General features: G+C 42.9%; 1 protein-coding gene across 1 annotated transcript in view; it reads right to left on the bottom strand.

Annotated features, from left to right (window-relative positions):
- The window catches only part of cpped1 (calcineurin-like phosphoesterase domain containing 1), a 34,786-nt gene extending 14,240 nt beyond the window's left edge, over positions 1-20,546 (bottom strand). Inside the window, exons 1-5 of the mRNA XM_053413552.1 lie at positions 20,349-20,546; positions 16,610-16,828; positions 6,500-6,672; positions 5,525-5,650; positions 5,194-5,326 (exon numbers count right to left, since the gene is read on the bottom strand). Of these exons, the coding sequence (XP_053269527.1) occupies positions 5,194-5,326; positions 5,525-5,650; positions 6,500-6,672; positions 16,610-16,828; positions 20,349-20,412 (715 nt within the window). The 5' untranslated portion in view covers positions 20,413-20,546. The remainder of the gene's footprint in view (positions 1-5,193; positions 5,327-5,524; positions 5,651-6,499; positions 6,673-16,609; positions 16,829-20,348) is intronic.
- Positions 20,547-22,420: the final 1,874 nt, after the last annotated feature.

Genomic DNA, 22,420 nt, shown 5'->3' on the forward strand with positions numbered 1-22,420 from the left:
TTCATTCGTCCTTGTTTGTACGTGTGCTGAAGGTAGGGAATAAACCTTGGGAAGAGGTGGAAAGGGGGGCAGAGAAATCTAATTACTCCAGTCCGTCTATGAGGAGAGGACAGGCTGAGAGCACTGATGGGATTTCAGCTTCTCGGCTCGTCTCTTGAAGAGGAGACACCAGTCCCTAGCCGTGGGCATTTAATCCGCTCTGAGGAGACTCTGAATGTGCACAAAACCCGTTCTTCAAGCGACCTAAAACAAGTGCACGTCTTTGTTCGAGCGCTTTGCAGTAAGTGCTGGCTAAGTCACATTCATACAGACTGACACAGGTAGGGCAATAAAGCCCAGGACAGCATTATTTACTATTACTAAGGGACTGGAAGTGAAAAGAGAACCCATAATAACAGTAAAGGACGGCCTCCAGGGTGTTTGTGTGATTGTTATTAACAAACTGACTATAACGAACTCACTAAAAAGTCTTAGAAGAAGTTAAAACAATTTCTTTTGTTGTCTAGGTTCCTGGTTGATTTGAGAGAAAGACCCGAAGTCACTCAAGAACGTCCCTTTCCAATCAGGTGCCGGCTTTAAACTCAAAATATATTACGACACAAGAGAGTGAGATTTAATATCACAAACCGTTGTAATTGCTTATGCAATTAAAAAAGGATTTGCGTGATACTTGACTTGCCCAAGAGGGGGTCATCACACAGAGACAGTGGGTCATTAATATGAGCTGGATTGCAGTCAACAGATCCCAGGGTGGAACTGCTCGCTCCGATGAGCCAGAGGAAGACTAATTGGTGTCACACCTTTCCCATGTGCGGCTGCATTGCTGAGATAACACACGGGTGCTCACTGTAAAATATATCATGTGTAGAAAATGCACCGCTGCACAGCGCTTTATATGCAGAGGGGCATAGACACGCCAAGGAAATATACAAAATAAACAGTCTTGCGCACACAATTATTCAAACATCCCCCCCCCCCCCCACACCCAAATTGTGTGAGAAGAAGAAGCGAGAGCGGTGAAAAATACCTCAGTGAGGAGAAATCAATTACGTGTATTTCTTTGTCTGCAGGGGACGACAGTATAGTCTCCATTTCAATCATGTGTCAGTAGTGGTGGTGGGGGGGAAGCAAGCGACAGCAGAAACAGCCTCACCAAATGCTGAGCAAAATCCCCAGCCGCTGCACGTTCACTGACACTACAAAAAGGAAGTGTCTGTAGAACTCCAGTCAGTCCCACAGAGCCGTGTGTGTGTACGTTCTCGCAGCGCGAGGACTGATGTGATGCCAGGGAAACATTTGTGTAACATCCAGTGATCCAATTACAAGGCTGCTTTTCGGTACACTTTGAATTACCCGACAAAGAATGCGGAAAGTCGTCCAATTTGACCTCTTTGTTCTTGCCAGACTGCTGTGCCGCTCTGCTCCAGTAAGAACTTCAGAGGTGCCAACAAAGAGGAATATTCGGGAAGTGTTTTCTTTCTTCGTTCCCCCCCCCCCCCCCCCCCCCAAAAACAACATCCATGCATTACTGGTAGACGGAAACACGGTTAGGGTGTCGTAAAGCATTTTCCAGTCTTGCAATAAAGCGCAGTACTGTTTTTACAGTATAAAATGTGTAATCCTTCAGCTGCGGGTTTCATTTGTCTCCCAGGCCAAAAGATATGAGAGCGAGCTTCATAAACATAGATGAAGACTTATCCCTGTCAGCTGCTTACTTTAATGAAAATCTTATTAGAAAAATGACATTCATGCTCCATCTGCATCGATGCTTAACTTTTTCCGACACAGACTTGAATCATTCTGAGAATAAGACTGGATACAGAAGTGTGTATGTGTGTGTATGTGTCTGTGTGTGTGTGTGAGTGTGTGTGAGGTTAATGATGGTGCCCTTTACTGTAATGACAGAAATGATCACCAGAGTAGAAGAGCACATCTGGAGGATGGAGGATCACAGGGTACAGCGGTGAGGACAGATAGCGAAGGGAGATGATGCGTGCATAAAGCAAAGCAAGGAGGGGAAAAAAATTACCATTGCCAATGTATGTCCAGAAGAGACATCATTTACCATGGATGAGAGGAAACACAGCCCCACAGACAGGAAGACAAACAACACACATCCGTATTCCCTGGATCTCTGTTTTTCTTCAATGTGCAGTAAATAACATATCTGAGTGCTGTGCAATTCTTCACTCGTCTTGATTGTTTTCTTCTATAAAAGGCCCCCAGTCTCTCCGAAGGGATATTTTTACCAGGCGCCTGCCTGCCCTGCAGGGAACTTCTGCTTCATGCAGTCCTTAGTTTTGCAGCTATAACATAAATGGAAAATGGACTAGTAAATATTTGTCTCATGAAACCTTTTGTTTTTTTTATGAGAAGTTCACACAAATGCACGCACGCACAAAGGCACATGCAGCCACACACCACTTTCCATTCACAATGTTATTTACCACTAACAAGGAGGTTAGGTACTATTTATGTGGACTGACTGTCAGCAGGATTATGCAAAAACTCCTGAACCCATTTTTTCTAAACTTGTGTGGCCAATCAGTATTGGTGGAGGTACGCTCTCTGCCGATTAGTTTCTGTGATGAGTTGGTGCTATTGATCAGTGGATTATATAATTAAAATTTGAAAATGTGGCAATTTTTTTTTTTTTTAATCTCAGCATATTATCTGTCACTAATCTTTCAGGGAATCTAAGATTGAGGTTACAGACCAAATCATTCTTAAATTGGGTGCGTGAAGATGATTTTCCACGTTGTCGGAAAAGGGCCATGAGTCATGTCCTGCCCACATTAATGATTCCAGTGTATCAGGTAATGATGTACAGTTGCGGCTCTATCACACACAGAGCTGATCACAGTCCCTTTCACAAGCGTGCCTGAAGGACAGACTCCAGTAGATTTTGGAGCATCAGTCACCACCACGTTACTCCTCGTCTGGGATGAAGGAGAGAGCAGAGGCAGCAGGAGCGAGATCCCGAGGGGGAGGAGAGAACTAAGAGACAGAGCCTGTATTATTAAACAATAACTGGTTGTATTCTTTTTTATGCAATTTTAGGGGAGTCTTCAGATAAGTCAGATTTTATACATTTAGCTGATTTGTGAGGAGCTAAAGCTGTGCTGTGCAGAAATGCTTATTTACAATAGTCATCAGGAACTTTTTTTCTCACTGGAGATTTCCTGTGATTGGAAAGACAGTAATCTCCCCTTTCAGCGCCCACATTGTTCAAATAGAAAATACACTTGTGCCCATTGTGGTCAGACCATTGTTGGTACATTGTCATCTGGAGATATTGAAAGGCAATTATGTGTTTGACCAACAAAAACCCATGAAGCATAGACTGCACATTAAGATGGACTTTTCTCCTCTTCTTCCAACTATCCAGAACTCAAGCCAAAATATCAGCATCAAACAACTAATTAGAACTAAACTTACCAAACAAATGAGCACTTTAACAAATGACAAAAACAAATTCTGATGGTTTATCAGTTGATGGTACATTTGACGCGTTCCTTGACATTTTAGCGAATGTGATCATGCGCTTAGACTTCACTCATGAGCAAATGAAAAGAGTCATCTTGGAGAATCTGCGTCACAATACTAATCCATCAACAAGCAGGAGCACCTGGCTTTTATAGGGAATGGGAGATGGCTCTAAGTCCTGTATTGCATGTTACCCCAAAAGCACTGGCATGATTAGTTTGAGACTTTTAAACCATATGGCTGGCGCAACAAAGTTAAAACCCCAAAAGTAGATTTGCACACGTCCTGAATGCACTTTCAATGCACTTTAAACCATCGTTAATATAGAGCCCTTAGTATCTTAATTCTTAATTAATTCCCATAAAAATGCCAAAGCTTAGGATAACTTTACTTTGACTTTGTAACCGTGACCATTGTTATCTATGGGATAGGACTGGACACAGAGGATTCACAAACTTGATGAAATGAAAATGATGACGGCTCAGACTGTAGACGCAGTAAATCACAGAAATCACATCCTTTCTCTGGCTGTAGTAGGAAGTGCCGTATATTGTACATACCACACATAAATGTAAATGCATGCAAACATGAGAGAATCCTGTAGTGTACGTAGCTTTACAGTGAGCAGCATCCATTATTAAAGACCATGTCCATGTAGGTGTGTGTAAAGTTCATTCAGTACATGTCGGACGTGTACTCTGAATCTATAATTGTGGACAAGAACTGGTGTGAACAAGAGTTGTGAATGAGAGAGGACACTTGCACATGGATGTTCAGCGCATACGGTAACATGCTCCGTCCCTCCATTGAAAGCCTGTACGGATTGCCCTTTAAATCTTTAACCAGTGTTCCCTTGGAGGAGCAATCAATTATGAGAGAAAGGGTCATCAGACCAGAACGGGCCAACATGGTTAAGTACATGCAGGAATAATGGTTGGATAATGAAATTAATACCATCTTCCTGCCAGTCACCTTGATGCATGATTGAGGAGCGAGGCATGAGACCATATGAGAGGTCCCGTCAATCAGCTGTGCAGAAAAGGCTGCATTGAGTGATGTGCATGTGACTGGATGTGTGTGTGTGTGTGTGTTTAGCTGTTGCCTCCTTCCAGACTTATTGTCCTTGTGAGAGGTACCCTTGTATTACACTCCTCTAAGCTCGCAACAGAGAATTTTAATTATGGAATTATTCTTCTTATAGGATGTCAATGGATTCGGTAATTTAATTACGCCTGTGTTGTTTGTGCGGGTGACAAAAGCTCCTCCTGTGCATCTGGCTAATGGCATATTAATCCTCCGAGCCGGGATCTTAACTCTGCGTTAGGTAGATATGCTTGAAATGAGCAGGTTTAAGAGGAATATAAGCCAAGAATTATAAAGACGAGAAATTTAAGACCACTTCACAGTCGCTTGAATCCAATGATCACAGAAAATGCTGCTGATATTTCAGGGTTCTGGATGACACAGCTGCTCGACTCTAAAAATAAATAAAACCGAATGGTCTCTTCAGTGACTTCTGATTGAGGGCAAATAATCACAAAACTGGCGTCAAAAGAGAAAGCAGATAGAAGGTGTATCATGTTTAAGTGCCCTTGAACTAAATACCGCATACAAATTTGCTCATTCCCTGTAAGACTCATTTAAAGCCAAAGTAACCAAAGGTAAAGGAGTCATAGGCGCAGGATTTGTGCTTTCCTGATCTCTTACCTGCCTTCTTGAACCTGTCCAGCAGGTTTTGCCTGACGGCCCTCTGCAGGTTGAAGTAGTCGTCCTCCTCCTCAGGGCTCTTTAGATACAGAGGAATGTGCTGGAACACCAGGACGTGTTTGGGTTTCGGTTCCTGAACACAGAGACAGACGTGAGGGGTGAGAGCATCGCCAAAGTCCAGAGACAAAATACAGCTGTTGCATCACGTGGCCACAGACGAGAGGCAATTACGTAAACCGCGTCGTTCAGACGCCGCAAAAGAAGACATTATCACACTGAACTCCTTCATAAACCAGACGAGAATAGAACCATGTCGTAGATGCTGTCTTACCGTTGAGGAGGAGGCTCTGCTCAGCTGCTCCTCCAGCCATATCTCCTGGGCCTCCTTCTGTTGAGGGCAGGCTGAGGCATCGTAGAAGAGCTGGGAGTTCAGAACCAGGCAGAGGACGCCGCCCACCTGAGACCACAGGACAGTAAGATGTGCTAGATGTAAGTTACCTATATTTGATTCATTTTTCTAACTATGTATAACAATTTGTACAGATGTAAGAAAAAGGTATTTATTAACTACCTTTATTTTAGCCAACTTGACATTTCTGCAAACTACAATTGTTTTTCTTATCATTTTTACTGCTGCGGAATTGCACAGAAAATCTGGGAAGAATCATCTTAGTTGGAAAATTACACTACCAAGAGATATAGACGCATATTAATGGCAACAAGCGAAGAGGGCCCTGGAGTTAAAGGGGGCTCACGGCCTTTTCTCAAGTGGGCAGCTATGTAAAAAGGACCAGGAACTAATAAAAGAAGCAATAGTTGCATGAATCTGAAACTGCTATATCTGAAAGAATAAGCCCTGATATCCTTTTGAGCCAGACAATCATCCCTCTAATGAATGACTGCACTTCAGATTTTTTGATTAGGCAGACACAGTAAATCTCCATCAAAGTTTGCTGCTTAACACAATGCTGATTTGAAAATCAAGCACCAGACATCTCAGCGTGCTGTCGCCGATGGCCGCTGCTCTTAAAGCCAGAAGCCTGAGGTCTAGGTTGAATATGTCTCTTTTTTCAGTCAGTGATATTTTCCGTATCATTTCCTACATGCCCTGGAGGTGCTTGACCCATCACAAAGAAATTGAAAAGGAGAGGAGAGGGGCTGCAGCATAGGACACTATGAGGAGACTGATGTGTTTCCTGCACATTAGAGTAAACTATTAGATGTAAACCTTTTGAAGTAATACCACAAATTAAAAGTTCTGAACATGGATGTGTGTCCTTCAATGTCTGAGGTGTCAGATGCTCACCCAGAAGCTGAAATAGTCGTCCCCCCATGCACTGCAGTACTGCTCCACCGTACTCGGGGTGGGTGTGTTGCCCAGGTCATGGTTCCCACTGACAAACACCAGAGGGATGGAGGGATCGGTCCCCTTCAAGGCCACCTTCAGGTCTCTCTCCTGACCTTCTCTGAACGGCGTGTCTGGGATGGGGGGGGGGGGGGGAGAAAGAGAGATCAGATTATGTCCCTGTGACAAATGAGGTGGTGGTTACAGCGCCCATTGGAAAACAAAACAAAATGGACTCGTAAAAGCAGATGCTCGATAACGATAACATCCAACTTGGACTACATCAGAATGAGACAGAGAGAGAGAGAGAGAGAGATAAATTCATACGGATGTTGATACAGAGTGTCCGAGTATGTGTGTGAAGGGTAGTAGAGGTGAGAGTGGCCTCAGGGAAGGGGGGATTATTTGGATGATAATGATGACAGCACAGAGAATGATCAATGCTCTGCTCGACTTTACATCACCATGGTTACCGACACGATGAGTAGTGTTTTGGTGGAACCCCCCCCCCCCCCGTCGGCTCGGCCAACCCAACTGATCCGGGCGCGGGCCACAGCTCCGCGGTGCACTTCCGAGATCCATTGGTCTCAGATACACTAGGCTGCTTGTTTTACAACATCTCTACAATATGTTTAAGCGGTTCACTGTGTTCAAATCAGCCATATGCTACTAAGCCTTGAGTTCACAAAGATAAGGGAAGGGAGGGAGTGAAATTAATTCAGTCCCAGCGTGTGTTGAGGGCAGAGAATGGGCGAGACTCTAATATATTTACGATTTAGAATGTATATCAAACAAACCTATCGGCCCCTGCTCTCAAGTTATTCCTTCTTCTCCTCTCCCCCTTATTTCTGTTCCTTTTTATTCATCTGAGTAATTATTTTACTGGCCTACTTTCGGAGCAAACGTTTCCTTGGATGTTTGAAAGGACTCATTACATTAGGAGCCTTTTTTCTGACAGAACAGCTTGTGCAGGGCAGAGTGAGAGAATGCAGAGTTTAAAACGCACCCTGAAAAAAAGGCAAAGCATCGTTTTCACCTGTCTGTCACTTATAAAATAAGCTTCCCTGGCAGACTTCAAACTGTCAATACAACACAAACATGCACTCAGATGCTAAGGGACTCCTTTATGCTATGTAAAACTGTTTCTGTGTGACACTTTTAAGACTGCATTGGTATTCAGTGACTGTTTATGTGTTTTAATTTCCTCACGAGTAACAAGTATTATTTCTCAGAGGAGCTATAAAATGGTAATAGATCACCATCAGTGGTCAATAGTGAATTGAAACTTTCAAGATTGATTTATGTGGATTTTCAATGTGTCTCAATCATAGACCGTGAATGAAGATGGATCACGAGAATCCACTTCCTCACAAATGAAGCCAAATTATCCCGGATATGAACACTGCCATTCTTTGCTAATTATGTCACGTGGACCCAGAGTCTGCACAGTAGTGATTGTGGTGTGGCGCAGTGGTATCAAGGTACCGCCGACATACGGACTCGAACAGTCGTGAGTCAGTCTGAGCTCTCAATCGGCATTTTTCAACCCGTTTTTATAGCAAATACAATAACTAGTTAAACCAACCTTTTTGGAATGATAACAAACATCAGTGGGATAAGAACTACCTCAAATGACAGAAACCATCTTTGAGAAAAACATTTTTTAAATGTTCTTTCAAAAAAACGTTTCACAATAAAGACATTATTAAAAGACGTAATAATTACATAAATTGTCAAAGCAACCATTTCTTGGAGGTGATGTGTGGTGAAGGTCTGATAAACTCGACATCTAAGTTGATCTCTCGGGAGATGAGAGTGTGTGAAGCAGAATCTTGAAAGTGATGACAGCTGAGGCCACAGTGCTGTGGACTCATTATTCCACATTCACAATATTTGAAAGCTGCCTCGGTTACATGCAAACAAAGGCCGCCTCATTAATGAAGCTCGGTTGGAGATCAGGAGAACAAAAGGTGTTTTTTTGCAAAAGCTGAGGCAATTGTTGCCGCTGGTAGTTATCAACACATAACACATGTATCCGTTTATTCACATCTAGTCAATTTATTTGAGTGAGGTTTGTTTCTGCCAGTATGCAACAAGCTCAGAGATAGAAGGAGAAGTGAGTGAGAAGCCCTTTCCCCTCTTTTTGACACCTTCAACGTGACCTTGAGCAAGGCACCTGACCTTCTCATCTGGTCCAGCACAGCTACTCAGTAGCTGAGAACTGAGAAAACTGTTTAATGCTCGACATCACCCGATTGTGAATGTGTGTAATTAAGTGAGAATGAAGCAGGGTGGGGCTCATCAACAGCATCCAGCATCACATTTAACTTAAGATGAGTAAATGTGGATAAATAACACTGGTAGGTTCACACAGCAGCAGGGTCACTGTGCTGCCTTCTGCTTCCCTACACGTCCAGCTACCTGCCGGTCATAGCCGATGTCCAGGAATCATCCCACAGCACGACAAGGCTGAAACATATGCTCAACCATTTGGTACTGTATGGTCATCATTCTGCAATTAAGGTGACAGACAGCGTCAACTGAAATTGTTGACGCATAAGTAATTATGTATTAAAACAAGAGGAGCAAACACCAAAAATAGTCATACATGTTGCAGATGTGTTCAGCACATAAAAAAAGCAGAAATCAGGAAACAACCAACATGTACTTATTCACCGAACCTGCTATCCTCTTTTGAAATAAGCAATTCATGTAGAGAGAGGGGGTTGCGAAAAAAAACACCAAAAAAACAGAAGCTGCTCTCCGCTCTCTCTGGAGCCGCCTGAAAGGCCTTGTTCATTTAATGAGATTGCAACACTGTGATTCTCAAACCCTGACAGGGGACTTTGGCAGGTTTTCGTTGAGCTTGTCCAACACTGTAAGCACTTCTCTCAATTACCTCTAAAGACTGGCTGTCGACACCGCACACAGGCCCCAGTGCGTGGGGTCTTGCTGTCGCATACATTTTCACCTACAACTGTATTTTCAATGTGCGTGCACCGGCGTATTTGCGACTCAAGCCACCAATGGCGCTGGCAGCTTGTGCTGATGTAGCACTGGCCTGCAGGTTATGACAAGGCGGTGGCTGAGATGCAGTCAGTAACTCCATCCAAACCTACAACCTAGTATTATTTCAGTATAATGAGATCAATCGTGCATGAGACCAATTTCAGCAAAAACACGTTCTTTAACCGTAAACATCAAGACTCTCCGGCAGGCTTCTCTTTCTATTTGGCTCGACTGCAACAGCGGGGCCGGTCCTGTAAATATGAATGTGTTTCAAGATGACTCGGTTACTATTATGTGATCAGGGAGTGCGACTTGTTTCAATTACTTTCGGCACCTGAGTCATCATGCCTGTAGGAATACACACAGCTCAAACAGAAAGTAGTATGTATTATTCAGAGTTAATCCTTGATGACAATGCTGTCAGCAAATCACCCTTGTTCAACCAGCAGTATATATTATATCGCATTACATATTGCAATCGGACACTGTTTACTGTTTGCATTTTACTTTTTACTTCACTATTTATATCTTTTATCTTTTATATATTTTTATTCAGAAATGTTTATGTCAAATAAATGTTACTTTGACTATATTTGAAAAAAGTGAGTAAATAAGAAGTAAACAGTGAGTAAATATATACTGTTTTTTATTGCTTTTCCTATGTATGTTGTATTTATTGTGTTTTTATGTTCCTATGTTCATTGTATGCACCAATTACCAGAGCAAATTCCTTGTAGGTGTAAACCTACTTGGCAATAAAGTACTTCTGATTCTGATTCTGATTCATGGTTTTCACAACAAACAATATGGGGTTCATTAAATATTAGACCTATTGTCAGCTCTATGACATTAAGCTCTTCGTGTAATAAATGTATTTCATCATTCAACTGATAATTACTGACCAAAGGGAGAAATGGACAAATGTCAAAAATCTTGTGCAGTGCTTGTCTCTAGTGCCTTCATATCCTCACACCAAGCCAGTCATTGCAATGTTTATTTGAGGACTGGATTTTGGATGAAGATTGCATCAACAGTAATCTGTGACCGGAATGTCATGAAGGTCTTTATCAATCAATCGACGTTCCCACCTTCACCTAAAGTCATTAGCTCTGGATGACCTCTTCCTTTTGAAGGTTTTCTGACCATGTCTAACTTAGAAAAGCCCCCAGGACAAACGTCTACTCTGGCCTGGAAGCATCTGGAGCTCATGGCTTGGGAAAGGGACATGTTGTCTACCTTTTCATTCTGCCACCACAAACCGGACAAAGAGCTGGCAGAAGAAGATGGATAGATCCAGCCTGACACTTACTAGGGTTGTCTAAGAGGATCTTTTCACACTGACATTTGAGCTGTGTATCTCCTGGGTCTCTAAAAAAAAAGGTGTGAAAGTGGTAACAGAGAGACATTTCTACACTTACGTATACTACTGGCAACCCCAACCTCATTAGAAAACCTATTAGCCCAATACATGAACCATTAGATAAACACTCACAGCTCATCCCACCCTCCTCCAAAAAATCCAAAATGTGTCCCGAAAACTCATTCTCCCAAGGCGGTCAATCCTTCATAATCACATCTGCCTCGGAATCCCACAGAGGGAGACATTTTTTTTCCACTGCCTTCGATGGCAATTTAACAGGTTTCCACAATTACAGTGAGAGGACAGGAAAGTCCCAAGGTAACCTTTACGTCACCTGTCAGCTTTACCCACACGTGAGCGCACATACACACACGCTAGTGCACACACACTTGAACACTTCTCCTGCTGTATCATGCGTAACATCCCTCATGAACCCCCAGAGACACTGCTTGAATCCTTTGTAGTGCTCATTAGGAGAGTGTTAAGTCCAGCATGTTTCTCTAATCTAATCAGCTCTCTAACTCGCACATTCCCCCCAACCCCCTCGCTCCCTCTGCCGCCGCTCCCCTCCTTGCTCTTTATCCCCTTCATTTGTCAGCTTTGAAAATAAGTGAGAGAAAGACACAAGAGAGCAAAAGTGAGGGAGGGAGAGGCAGAGATAGGGAGAGGACGAATGGCGAGATTGAAGGAAGTCCTTGAGACGGGGAAGGCGTCTCTTGAGGGTTAGCGTGGATCGGAGTGGAGACAGTGAATTGGGATCAAGAACTTTTTGTCATTTAAACTCTGGACAACACGTCGTCGGAGCAAATTCTAGCCAGGATTTCTAAGAGGAATCAGGACCTGTTTAGTGGGGAAAAGATCCATGTGGACCTCTGTGATGTGATGCAAATGAAGTCCGTTGGGGTTCCTCTCCGTGCTTCTGATCACTGCTTCACTAACAATTCTCTGATAAGAACAGGGATTGTTTATCTTTAGTCAGCCTTCACTTTCCCTGACTTCAAATTAAGATCTAAAGTGGAACAAACCCCTTACTAATGAACACAAAGATCCCATTGTTTTTTCACGTTCACTCCGGAACAATTACAAGAACTCAAAGAACTTCTGCTTCCTCAGCACCAGATTTAATTCACACTGATGCTGCTTCAAATAAATTCATCAGAGGCATGAATAAGGGAGTGTGTTTGGGTAGAGCGTCAGACTCGCAAATGAAGCCTGTCAAAATAAGGTACGAGGCACAAGACTGCAGCTGTTTACCTGAGAGAACAGATAGATGTGAGAGGAGTGAGAGAGAGAGAGAGAGAGAAGGGAAAAGAAAATGTGAACGCGACAGAGAAGAGAGATAGAGGGTGAAATCCGTGGGAACAGAAATACAGTTGCCAATTTCCCGTCGCCGAAAGGCAGCGGTGTTGACAATGCCGGTTGACAGCCAGCTTCCCCTGGCCGCCACCCATTCATTCCGTATTGTAAATAAACTGTCTAAGGGGAAATGTCAGCCGAAAGACGGAAGGAGCAGCTCCTAATATCTCCTCCCAGCTCCCAAACCGTGCAGCGGCCCAGTTGCCAGGCGAGTGACGGACAAGGCAAGTAATGAAGATGGCAGACACAACCTGCTCTGCTCGGGCTGACAGTAACCAGGGCTGACGCCGCGACGCTTAAAGGTCCCCAAGGCCTTGCCGCTTAAACCCCATGGTTACACTATCCACTGTCCCACTGTGCATCTGAAATAGATCTTGCTGTGACCTATAAATGCGACTGATTAGAGAGAGACTGGGGGGGGGGGGGGGGGTGGAGCAGTGCGGGGTGGGAAATGGATGGCAGCCATGTTTTGGTCTAAATGTTGCAGTCATGGAGAGGATAAGGAAGCTTGGACGCCTCCAGCAAGACTCTTGGAGGATAGGGGGAGACAGCTCCAGGAGTGTTCACGACTATGCCTGTGCAGCTAGAACTGGTGGTCATTGTGACCCAAAAAAAGGAACAGGGGGGAAATAGTATCTCTGTGACTAAGCCCAGCCAAATCTGTGTTGCACATGAACAGTTTGCCTTGAGTTAAATTTGAGAAACAGGGGCCAAGGACATTCAAACGACATGCTGCACCAAATCTAGACTCTCTTACATTATGTTCACATCATGTACAAACTCAGGGACACGTTCAACATGATCCAAACGGACACGCTGGCAGAGAAGACGTGCAGAGATGGAGAAAGTGGCAGCTTCGTCTGCTGATGTTTTTTTTTTATCTCTCTGCCTGTTCCTTGAGGCCAGTCAGCCAGGCAGGCACCTCATGCAAGCTCTCTAATTGTCATGCAAAGGTAGTTTGCACTGGTTGGCGGCTCGCGGCTCTTTGTGCTGAACATTAATTCTGCAGTGGGTCCTGCCAGCCCATTCCGTTTACCCTATTATAGAATCAGGCACCTGGACATTGAGGAAAGCGCACACCGCGTGGTAGTTACTCATTTCATTACAGTTCCTCCAATAACAGCATCCATTTGTTTAATGTCTCCCAACAGTTACAGTCAATGTCTCAGACTGTTGTCTATAGCTTTAAAATGAATTCTACTTTATAGGTAGGATCGGCAGGTTTGCGTTTACATGTTAGCATTGATCATCATATTTCTAGTCACAGAGCGAGGCAGGCAGAAGGCAGCACAGCCTGAGCCCAACACACCATGTCAGCTCCAAATAAGGTAGGAAATGAGCAGCAAAATGGTTTTATTTTGTTTACTTGGCCAGCCGTTTGTGGAGGTGTCCAGCTATTTTCAAACACGGCTCCATTCTGAAAATGTATTTGTCAGGCTGCACAGGGACAGCATCTGACGAATTTGAGAAAAGCAGCTGCTGTCCTGGCGGCGAGACATCCAACAAGTCAAAGTCAAAGATTGTGAGGAACCAGCATACACTGCTGCTATAGAACTTATTTACAGACTAAATGATTGAATACACAAGCATCGTATTCTCCATCTGCACCCGGGATTGATCCGCTGAACCATTTCAACAAAGCTAAATCTTGCCGTCACGCAAACAGCTTGAAGGCTTCCAGGTGCTTTTTATAGATAAATATTGAATGCTGTCATGGGGGGGGGGTCTGATGTTAACAAAGACAACTAGAACTACAACTTTTCCTTTACCTCTTAGCTGAAGCTGGAACAGACGAGGTGCTGTTTTACAGATTTTTAGAACATAAAGTAATGCTGGTCTGATCAATAACTGAAATCAGAATAGCCAGAAGGCCTGTGCTTTTTCCCAGATAAATATCACCAGCTGTCCTGGGGGAGCACGATGTTTACCGACTCGTGGCTTGGAAAAGGAGAAGAGTAATGTTCACATTTACCTCAATGAGAAATACTGCATCTGTACTAATACTGCATCTGAGCCAACCCTAAGCTGATGTTATTCAGGGACTGCATTAAAAACATTAGGACTATCTCAGGTCACAGCTAAGAATTCATTATATCAGACATGTTCCATTTTTTTTATGAATGTAGGGAACCTCACTCGGATTCTTATAACAATATCACAACATGTGTGGTAATGGATACAATATGAGGCAGGTTTGAAAATACCTTCTGCATATTGACTCTCTCCTGACAGCTAGAGCTATACAGAATATGGCACTTATAATTATTCCATATAATAAAACACCATGTCTATTACAGGTGATTCTTTTAAGGTTCTATTTCAAGAGATGCATACATACATTGGTTGTTCGGGTCACAACCTCCCTAACCTGAAGCACTGGGAACACAAATAATCAATTCTGCCTAAGGCTAAAAAAAAATGACTCAGATTACACCGCACACATTGCGTCCCTATTTGGAATTCTAATTGACAGAGAGGGTGTGCAATTGGAATGGTTTCAGTCAAAAACATTCATGTCACGTTTTACTGTTATGAGAAATGTTTTTCACTGGCATAATAGTTTCAGATCAGTTTCCATGGCCTCACCAGTTATTTCCTACTGGGAAGTTCACACACTCAAACCTAGCAGAGTCAGGAGAGCTAGGTTCAACACCGCTGATCAGTCTGACCTCTATGCATCCTGAAATAATATAGGTTCGGTTGAATCATCAGACCAAATCTATCACAGATATGTTGTAATAAGAGGTAATATTCCAGTCATTTGATTTAAGTACTATGTGTTATGTGGCCGCTGGTGGTCTCTTAATCATAACAACAACAAAAGACTTAGTTTGAGGACGTGAAGAAGCAAAGGATCATGGGAGTTGGAAATCTACCTGTTGTGACTCTAGAGTCAATCATGTTCACGGATAAGGTAAGTACACAAGTCAACATATATATAACATAGGTCTAGACTTTTTTGTAAATCTTTAAATGTTGAATAAGACTTTATTGTCATTTTTAGTAGGGTAGAGTAGATCATCCACTAGCAAGGAGGCTGGTGCCCTTGCTCCTATTGTCCACTTGTGATCTTTGGCGTGACACTGAACCCTAACTTGTCCTAGACGCCTGTGCTGAGTGAGTGAGAATGACGTGCGATAGGAAAAGCGCTGCACATAGAATCCCTGTGTGAATGGGTGAATGTGACTTGACATATAAAGCACGTTGAGTGGTCGTTACGACTAGAAAAGTGCTTTCTAAATGCAGTCCATTTAGCGTTTAGACGTATGGAGCTGGGTTTCTAAATAGAACGCTCTAATGTAAGGTGTAATTGGAGACCAGCTACTGATGTGCTGATGAGGGGGCACAGATGACTTCCTGCCTGAATCTGCAGTAAAAGCCCCACATCTATACTGTGGCCGACATACATCAGATCACTTGTCAGTGTTAACAGGACCATTGATTATCAGGGAATGTGATGTCCCTCAAGAAAAACCTGTGTATAGTAAACAGCCTCTTGATCTCAGGAGGTCAAGTTTTCATCTTCGTTTGTTTGTTTGTTAGTTATTTAGCAGGATTACAAAAAAAAACGCAAAATTTGGTAAAGGAATGGGGCATGACCCAGTTTTGAATTTCGGTGCTCATCTGGATCAGGGGCATTTCCAGAAATTAGTTTCACCTTCTTTTTGTGACACAGTGTTTTTCCAAATTTTTGTTGAATCCTCAGGGAATGATTCATTAATCTTGATGTAAAATTTCAGGCATTTTTAAGGGAACAAATATTTATGAATGTGCACATTATCTGTACAAATAAATCTGTTTCTAGTGAATTTAAATGTGTTTTCATGAGGCGACTGTTGGGCCATGGCAGATCCCAGATAAAGTTAGTTGCTATATTTGATGACGGAAAAAAACAAATGGTTATGACTTGTTTTCCTGACTCATAACTCTACTGAATGTTAAATCTTTTGCTGAATACAAACAAGGCCTAAAACCAGTTGATGGTGAAATGTATCTGAAGAGTTTGGCAGTACCAGTAATGTGAGGGCCCCCTTTTAGACACTTTGAGATAAGTGCAGCATTTGCATGAGTCTGCGTGAGGGAGCAGAGGCCATGAGATAACACTCATAGGGCCACTGCTGCATCATCTGGATTGAGAAAAAGAGCCTGGACAGAGTTGAAGCTCACACAACTGGCATCTGGGGGACTTTAATGTTCAGCAGAAAAAGCAACGTCCTTCAAGCAGTGTTTCATCACAAGAGCAGGACCTAAACTTGGCGCTTCCCTTTTCTGTTGTGAGCAGCACGCTTAAAGAGTGCGCTCTTCACTCTCTGAAAAAAATGAAACTATAAAATCCAAATCCCTACCTGGCATGGCGTGGACCAAGTCCCCACACAGCACCATAAACCTCGGCCTAGGTCTGAGCTGGTTAACGGCCTCCACAGCCTGCTTGGTGAGCTCCACCTCCTCGGACCATTCGTCTCCTCCTCCGTCGCAGTCCCCGTCCTTCCAGGCCTTCATCAGCCCGAGCTGGGGGTCTGCAGCCTGGATGAAATAAAATGGTCCCTTCCACTCTCGCTCTGCATCTGGAAAGAATGAAGGCAATCATCCAGTTAACAAATGTGTCACCAGAGACAGACATGGTTCACTCTGGTTTATATCAAGTACACAAAGCAATTAAAAGCAATTTTATAATTGACACAGGACCAAACTATTGTGCAATAGGAACGGTGTCATTCATTGGGATAAACTTGGGTCAACCAATTATATGTTTCATGTCACATAACCTTAATGTTAGGCAGCAGCTGATGTCTTATGCAGAAGGTGGAACAATAAAATGACACTAACAGAGTAACATGAGCAACAGTCACCCCCAAGTCTGAGGATGTCTCCCACAGCATCCAGCTATATCTCCCTCTACTTGCATCACAGCACATCCATGAATGGCTAGAATTGCTGTCACTCTCTATGTTACATGTAGGTGTTCGCATCCTATTGGATAGTTAGTCCTAAAGTATGCATTCCTAAATCCCATTCTGTCCTTACGTCTTGCCACTGGTAAAATACGTAAAATAGTTAAAGTTGGTGAGAGTGGAAGTTGGTGTCTCTCTGTCTGGCGCATCTGAGTTAGATATGAAAGTCCCTCAACGTAGACACTACAATGTACTGTTGGTTGGTCCTTTATCTATAGCCTGACCTTGGATGCTGATTAGAGAGAGAAGGGAGTATCTGTGGAAGTAAACAGGCGCTATTCTCCTGTACAGATACAAGAAACCCTATACATAATATATTGTGGCATATACGGTATGTGTGAGGATGGTCAAAAATGAGAAGCTTCAAACATCAAAGGTTTCGTTCTTTTGCTTAAAAAAGCTGTTGATTAATTTAATCTCAATTTAATTAATGAAACAACAAACCAATTATCTTACCTATTAATGGAAAAAATACATAGTCCTTTTTTTCGAAGGCTTCTTAACGTACACCCGCACACTCAGTTAATGAAAATCGGTTAATCTGCAAATTACATTATTTTCACTATAGTAGCCGACCTATTTCACGAATCTAACTGGTACTAACTTCACGTCCTGGCAGCATCTGAACACTTTCATTTCCATATGTTCAGGTCATAAGACGCTCACACAGAACACTGCACATATTAATAAGCAGATAAATAAAAGCTGCAAAGGATTAGCTGTGATCGTAGCATTAGTCATTCAGCGGCGTAAGGCCTGCTGTGAGCGCTTCATGTGGAAACCACATCAAATTCATTCCTGGAATCAACACTTGATTTTTTTTTTTTTTTAAAAGCACTTCGATTCAGGGTGTGGGGGGAAGGGGGGGGGGTAACCAATGCTCAATAATTAACAAACAGCCACATGCAGGAGAATGAACAGCAAAGTGTTTTGCATAATCCTAACATTACGCAACAGAGAGAGACCCTACAATCTAATCAGCCTCTAATCTTCATTAAAAAAGGGAAAACTGCGCCGCGCTTAGCGAACGGAAGCAGACACTCAACGCTGCTCGGCTGATGGTAATGACAAGGTGCGATGTGAAGGACACCGGAAGACGTCTTGGCAAAGTGACTTGGAAAATGGAGAGAGAGAGACGCTGGGAGCAGATGCTAAGAGCAGGTGTAAACAACAGCTTTCCGCCACACTCAGGGTGTGAATGCAAATACTGTGGTTATCAACTGCTGTCACAGAGGAGAGAGTGCATGTGCATTGTGCACAGATCCCTTCACTCAGCGGGGGCTGCTGGCTGTTCAGCACCCTCTGTGTTTAACATGCTCTCCATGTATCCCCCTCCCAGATGAGTTTATGATAATTCTGTCCTCCGGAGAAACTTGTGCAAAGATAGGAAAAGAAAGAGCAACAAAGGCTGCCTTGCTCCTGGGAACCAGATGATCATCGTCCCCTCTGTGTAATTGATATTTTATGAAAGCACATTCGGCTTTTACGATTATCCTCATCTTTTCAACCAAATTACTTGAGAATGCCTTCAGTCCAAACTACCCTTGTCTGGATCTTAATTACACATCTAGGACGGCTGATGAATTCTGAACTCAAAGCAGTTGCCATGACCTCTGTACTAGTAAAAGGAGGTTTCCTAACTTCCTCACAGCTCACAGGTCTGTGAGTCTGTCAACATTTACTTCTGGAGTGAACCAAGACTGGAGGCCCGCCATATTTTAATTTGGCCTTTCCCAGGTTCATGATGAATCTATATATTTCTTTGAAACTTCTCATAATTGGTCAAGAGATCTCTGACATGACAACGCAGTTCTCTCTCTCACTCGAGAAGTTGTCTGTCACTCTTTGTGTGTCTGCATCTGATGGTGTGAGCGACCTTGGAGCACGTGCACGTACACATAGCTCCACGCCCTGATCGCTACTGCACGGAATCCAAATGTGCAAGATGGCAGGCGTTCTTATCCAGGATATTTCGACTTCATGTGGGAAGGGAAGTAGTTGAGACGCAATGGTCCATCTTTATATCCGGGCTATGGTCCAACCCCCACTCGGGTTGGTCCTCCATGAGAGTGATTGGCCACCGTCATTTGAAGCTCTCAAACAAAAGACAGGATCTATAAAGATGTCCTGCAGTTGAAGAACACAAAAAAAGGATCCAGCGCACTTTTTGTTGCACTTATTAAACTTTTTTAGTACAGTCTCCCTCTCTCCGGAGTCAGATGAGTGAACCATTTGCAAAACAAATGAAAGTGAAATACTAATAATACAAAATAATAAAAAAAAAAAACAAGGACCTGGAGGAGTGAACAAAGCTCCCATGACAGCAGATAAGAGGCAGCAGCCTTGTGTTGTCTGTTCCAACTTCAAACATAATCGCACAACTTCAAACATAATCGCAGAGTCGTTTCTCAGGGGGCAGATGGTGCGCTCCAAAGAAAAACAAATCATAATTTGAGATGAAAGCACATAGGGGCCAGAGTGGTTCATTTTTAAAGGCATTTAATAAAAAATACTGAGCATTTCAATCTCTTCCCTCTGGCCTCCTATGTAATAGCAGGTTTATTACACAAGGTTCTGAGGAACATGTACAACCGATGAGGCCTGTGAGTTAATCCTTGAATAAGTTTGGCTGCAGGACTGAAGCACACAGCTTAGTGAAGCCTCCTCCCGAGCTAATTTACTCACACCTCAGCCAAAGAGACAACAACAACAGCTCGTGGGACGACAACAACATCATCATAGGTTTCAGCTCTGCACTTTAAAAACGTGACTGTCTAGTGCGAGTTAGCAGCCAAGGAACTATTCCACAATTGTTTACCTGAAACTACCGCCCGTGCTCATTCTCCGCCACATTTCTGAATCAACAACAACAACAACAACAAGAGGGAATTAACTTCTTTAGTTCATTGTTGACACACTACAGTTTACAAACACAAGCTAGCAAAGCAGCCCTGATATACAAAGTGTGATTGAAGAAGCTGTTTTAAAAAAAAAAAAGCTGCCGGAACACAGCAGCGGTCAGCCAGCCGCCTGGACCCTGCCCCGCAGCAACAACTTGTATAACAGGGGATCGTTAGCTGGAGCGTTAGCCTGTAAGTTGGCTAAAGCTACAGGAGCTAAGGCGGAGGGCTACCTTCAGTCAGTCCGCTGAAGGTGCGGTGTTTGGCCCTGAGGAAGGTGTCCACGCTGTCGGCCATAGCACCCGCCGGTTCCCGAGCAGCCCGAGCGAACTGTGCCGCCGCCTGTGCTCCTGTCAGCGGCCTCTTCCGGACAGGTTAGCCGCTCCTGTGTCCTGCTCCTCCAGCTGCTCTGTTGGCTGAACGGCGGCGACTCTCGGTGATCGACTACTCAGCCTGTGTGTGTGTGTGTGTGTGTGTGTGTGTGTGTGTGTGTGTGTGTGTGTGTGTGTGTGTGTGTGTGTGTGTGTGTGTGTGTGTGTGCGTGTGCGTGCGTGTGTGCGTGTGCGTGTGTGTGTGCGTGCGTGCGTGCGTGTGTGACTGCAGCGGCTCCCACTGAGGTTGCAAAACACACAAACCAACACACCCACACACACTTATTTTCATCAACAGCAATATGACAGAAGTCCAACACACATCAATATGATTCGTCTGTGTTGTGCAAACAAAGTGAGAAGGTGAAACAAATTATTGATCATCAATCCATAAAGAGGATTAAACTGAAAAAAATTACTAATCAGACATTTATTGTAAAGATTATGGGTATCAACTGTATTTTAATCAATAATATTATGTAATAACCATAAGTTAAACACATGGTTATTTTGGACCATTTCAGTGTACTTTTAATTCAATATATGTAATGCTCCGAGTAAACCACATGGATCAAATTCTAAGACTACACTAGTTTGAATACCACTATAATACTACTATAATAATAATAACAATTATTATTATTTATTTTTTGCCATTATCATAAAAAAGGATAAAATCTAAAAAACATGTCATATCATTATATATATATAATATAGTAATGCATGATTTAACGAGAGTATGAGTCAGGGGCGGATCCAGGGGTGGATCATGGAAAAGTCAGAAAATCTCATTGGCCCCGGATGTGCCTCTGTCCTGTCTTTTTTTCCTTTGAAAAACTAGTCACTCACTTACCATTTTAACAATAAATATGACAATTTGTTTAAAAAATATATATTTTCTAAGCTTTTTGGAATGTAAATGAGGAACAATTTTCAAAATGTATTCAAAATGTCCGCTGTGATCCAGAAGGAGGATATCAGAGGACATCTTATGGACACTTTGATGACACCACAGGAGCTGTATTGAAGCATGTTATGTTGTTTTTTATGTTTGAAGAAGTGGTCGCCAGTTAATTCAATTGTATTGGATTTGGCTGCAACACTGTTTCCCCCTGAAACACCAAATTGTGTTTTATGGACTCAAACACTTCACTCACCCCTCCATCGGCATAGTGGTGAGTAGGTGATTAGTGAATTTAAACTTTTGAGTGAACTATACCTTTAAATGTGAACCATACTGAATCAGAACATGGATGTTAGACATGTAATTGGCCCCTCTGTGTAAACCATGTCCCTTTTATGCTTTAAAAAAAGAACCCTGGATACACGACTGCTCTGAATGTGCTTTAGGATATGAAAATGAGTCCAGAGCGGATCATTCTATTATTTTTCTCACAGACTTGAACACAGCTGCATTGTTACTCTTCCCCTTTGCCCTTCTCACTGAACAAACACTCTCCACAAGCAGAAACCTCAATAAGCTGAAGTGAAACATGTGGCAGGCTTTTTAAAAACACCTGCTCAGCAGCAAGGCCTGTGGCCCGGGGCGGCAGCCTTTCAGCACCATGGACAGAGGTGATCCACCTAGACCATTTAAATAGGTGAATGAGGATGGATTGTTCATTTTACTTACATTAAGATTGTCAAACAAAAATAAGTTCTTTGCGAGTCCCAACATTAATCAACATACTTTTGTCAGACCTTCATGATTTTGATGTAGAAAATTAAACTTGAACATAAACTGCACTCGGGGGAATTTGAGATCGCCACAAAAACCTGTCTCCCCTGTGTGTTTCACTTACACATCCAAGGAACCTTTATTCATTTTAAAGGAGAGAAATTTCCCAATTGGATATACTTCATTTGACATTTTTTCTATTGGTGAGTATACATTTGAACTTAGTACTGGATGTGGTTAATAAACGGCCTAAAGA

This window comes from Pleuronectes platessa, chromosome 21 (genome assembly GCF_947347685.1).
Source record: "Pleuronectes platessa chromosome 21, fPlePla1.1, whole genome shotgun sequence".
Taxonomy (NCBI): Eukaryota; Metazoa; Chordata; class Actinopteri; order Pleuronectiformes; family Pleuronectidae; genus Pleuronectes; species Pleuronectes platessa.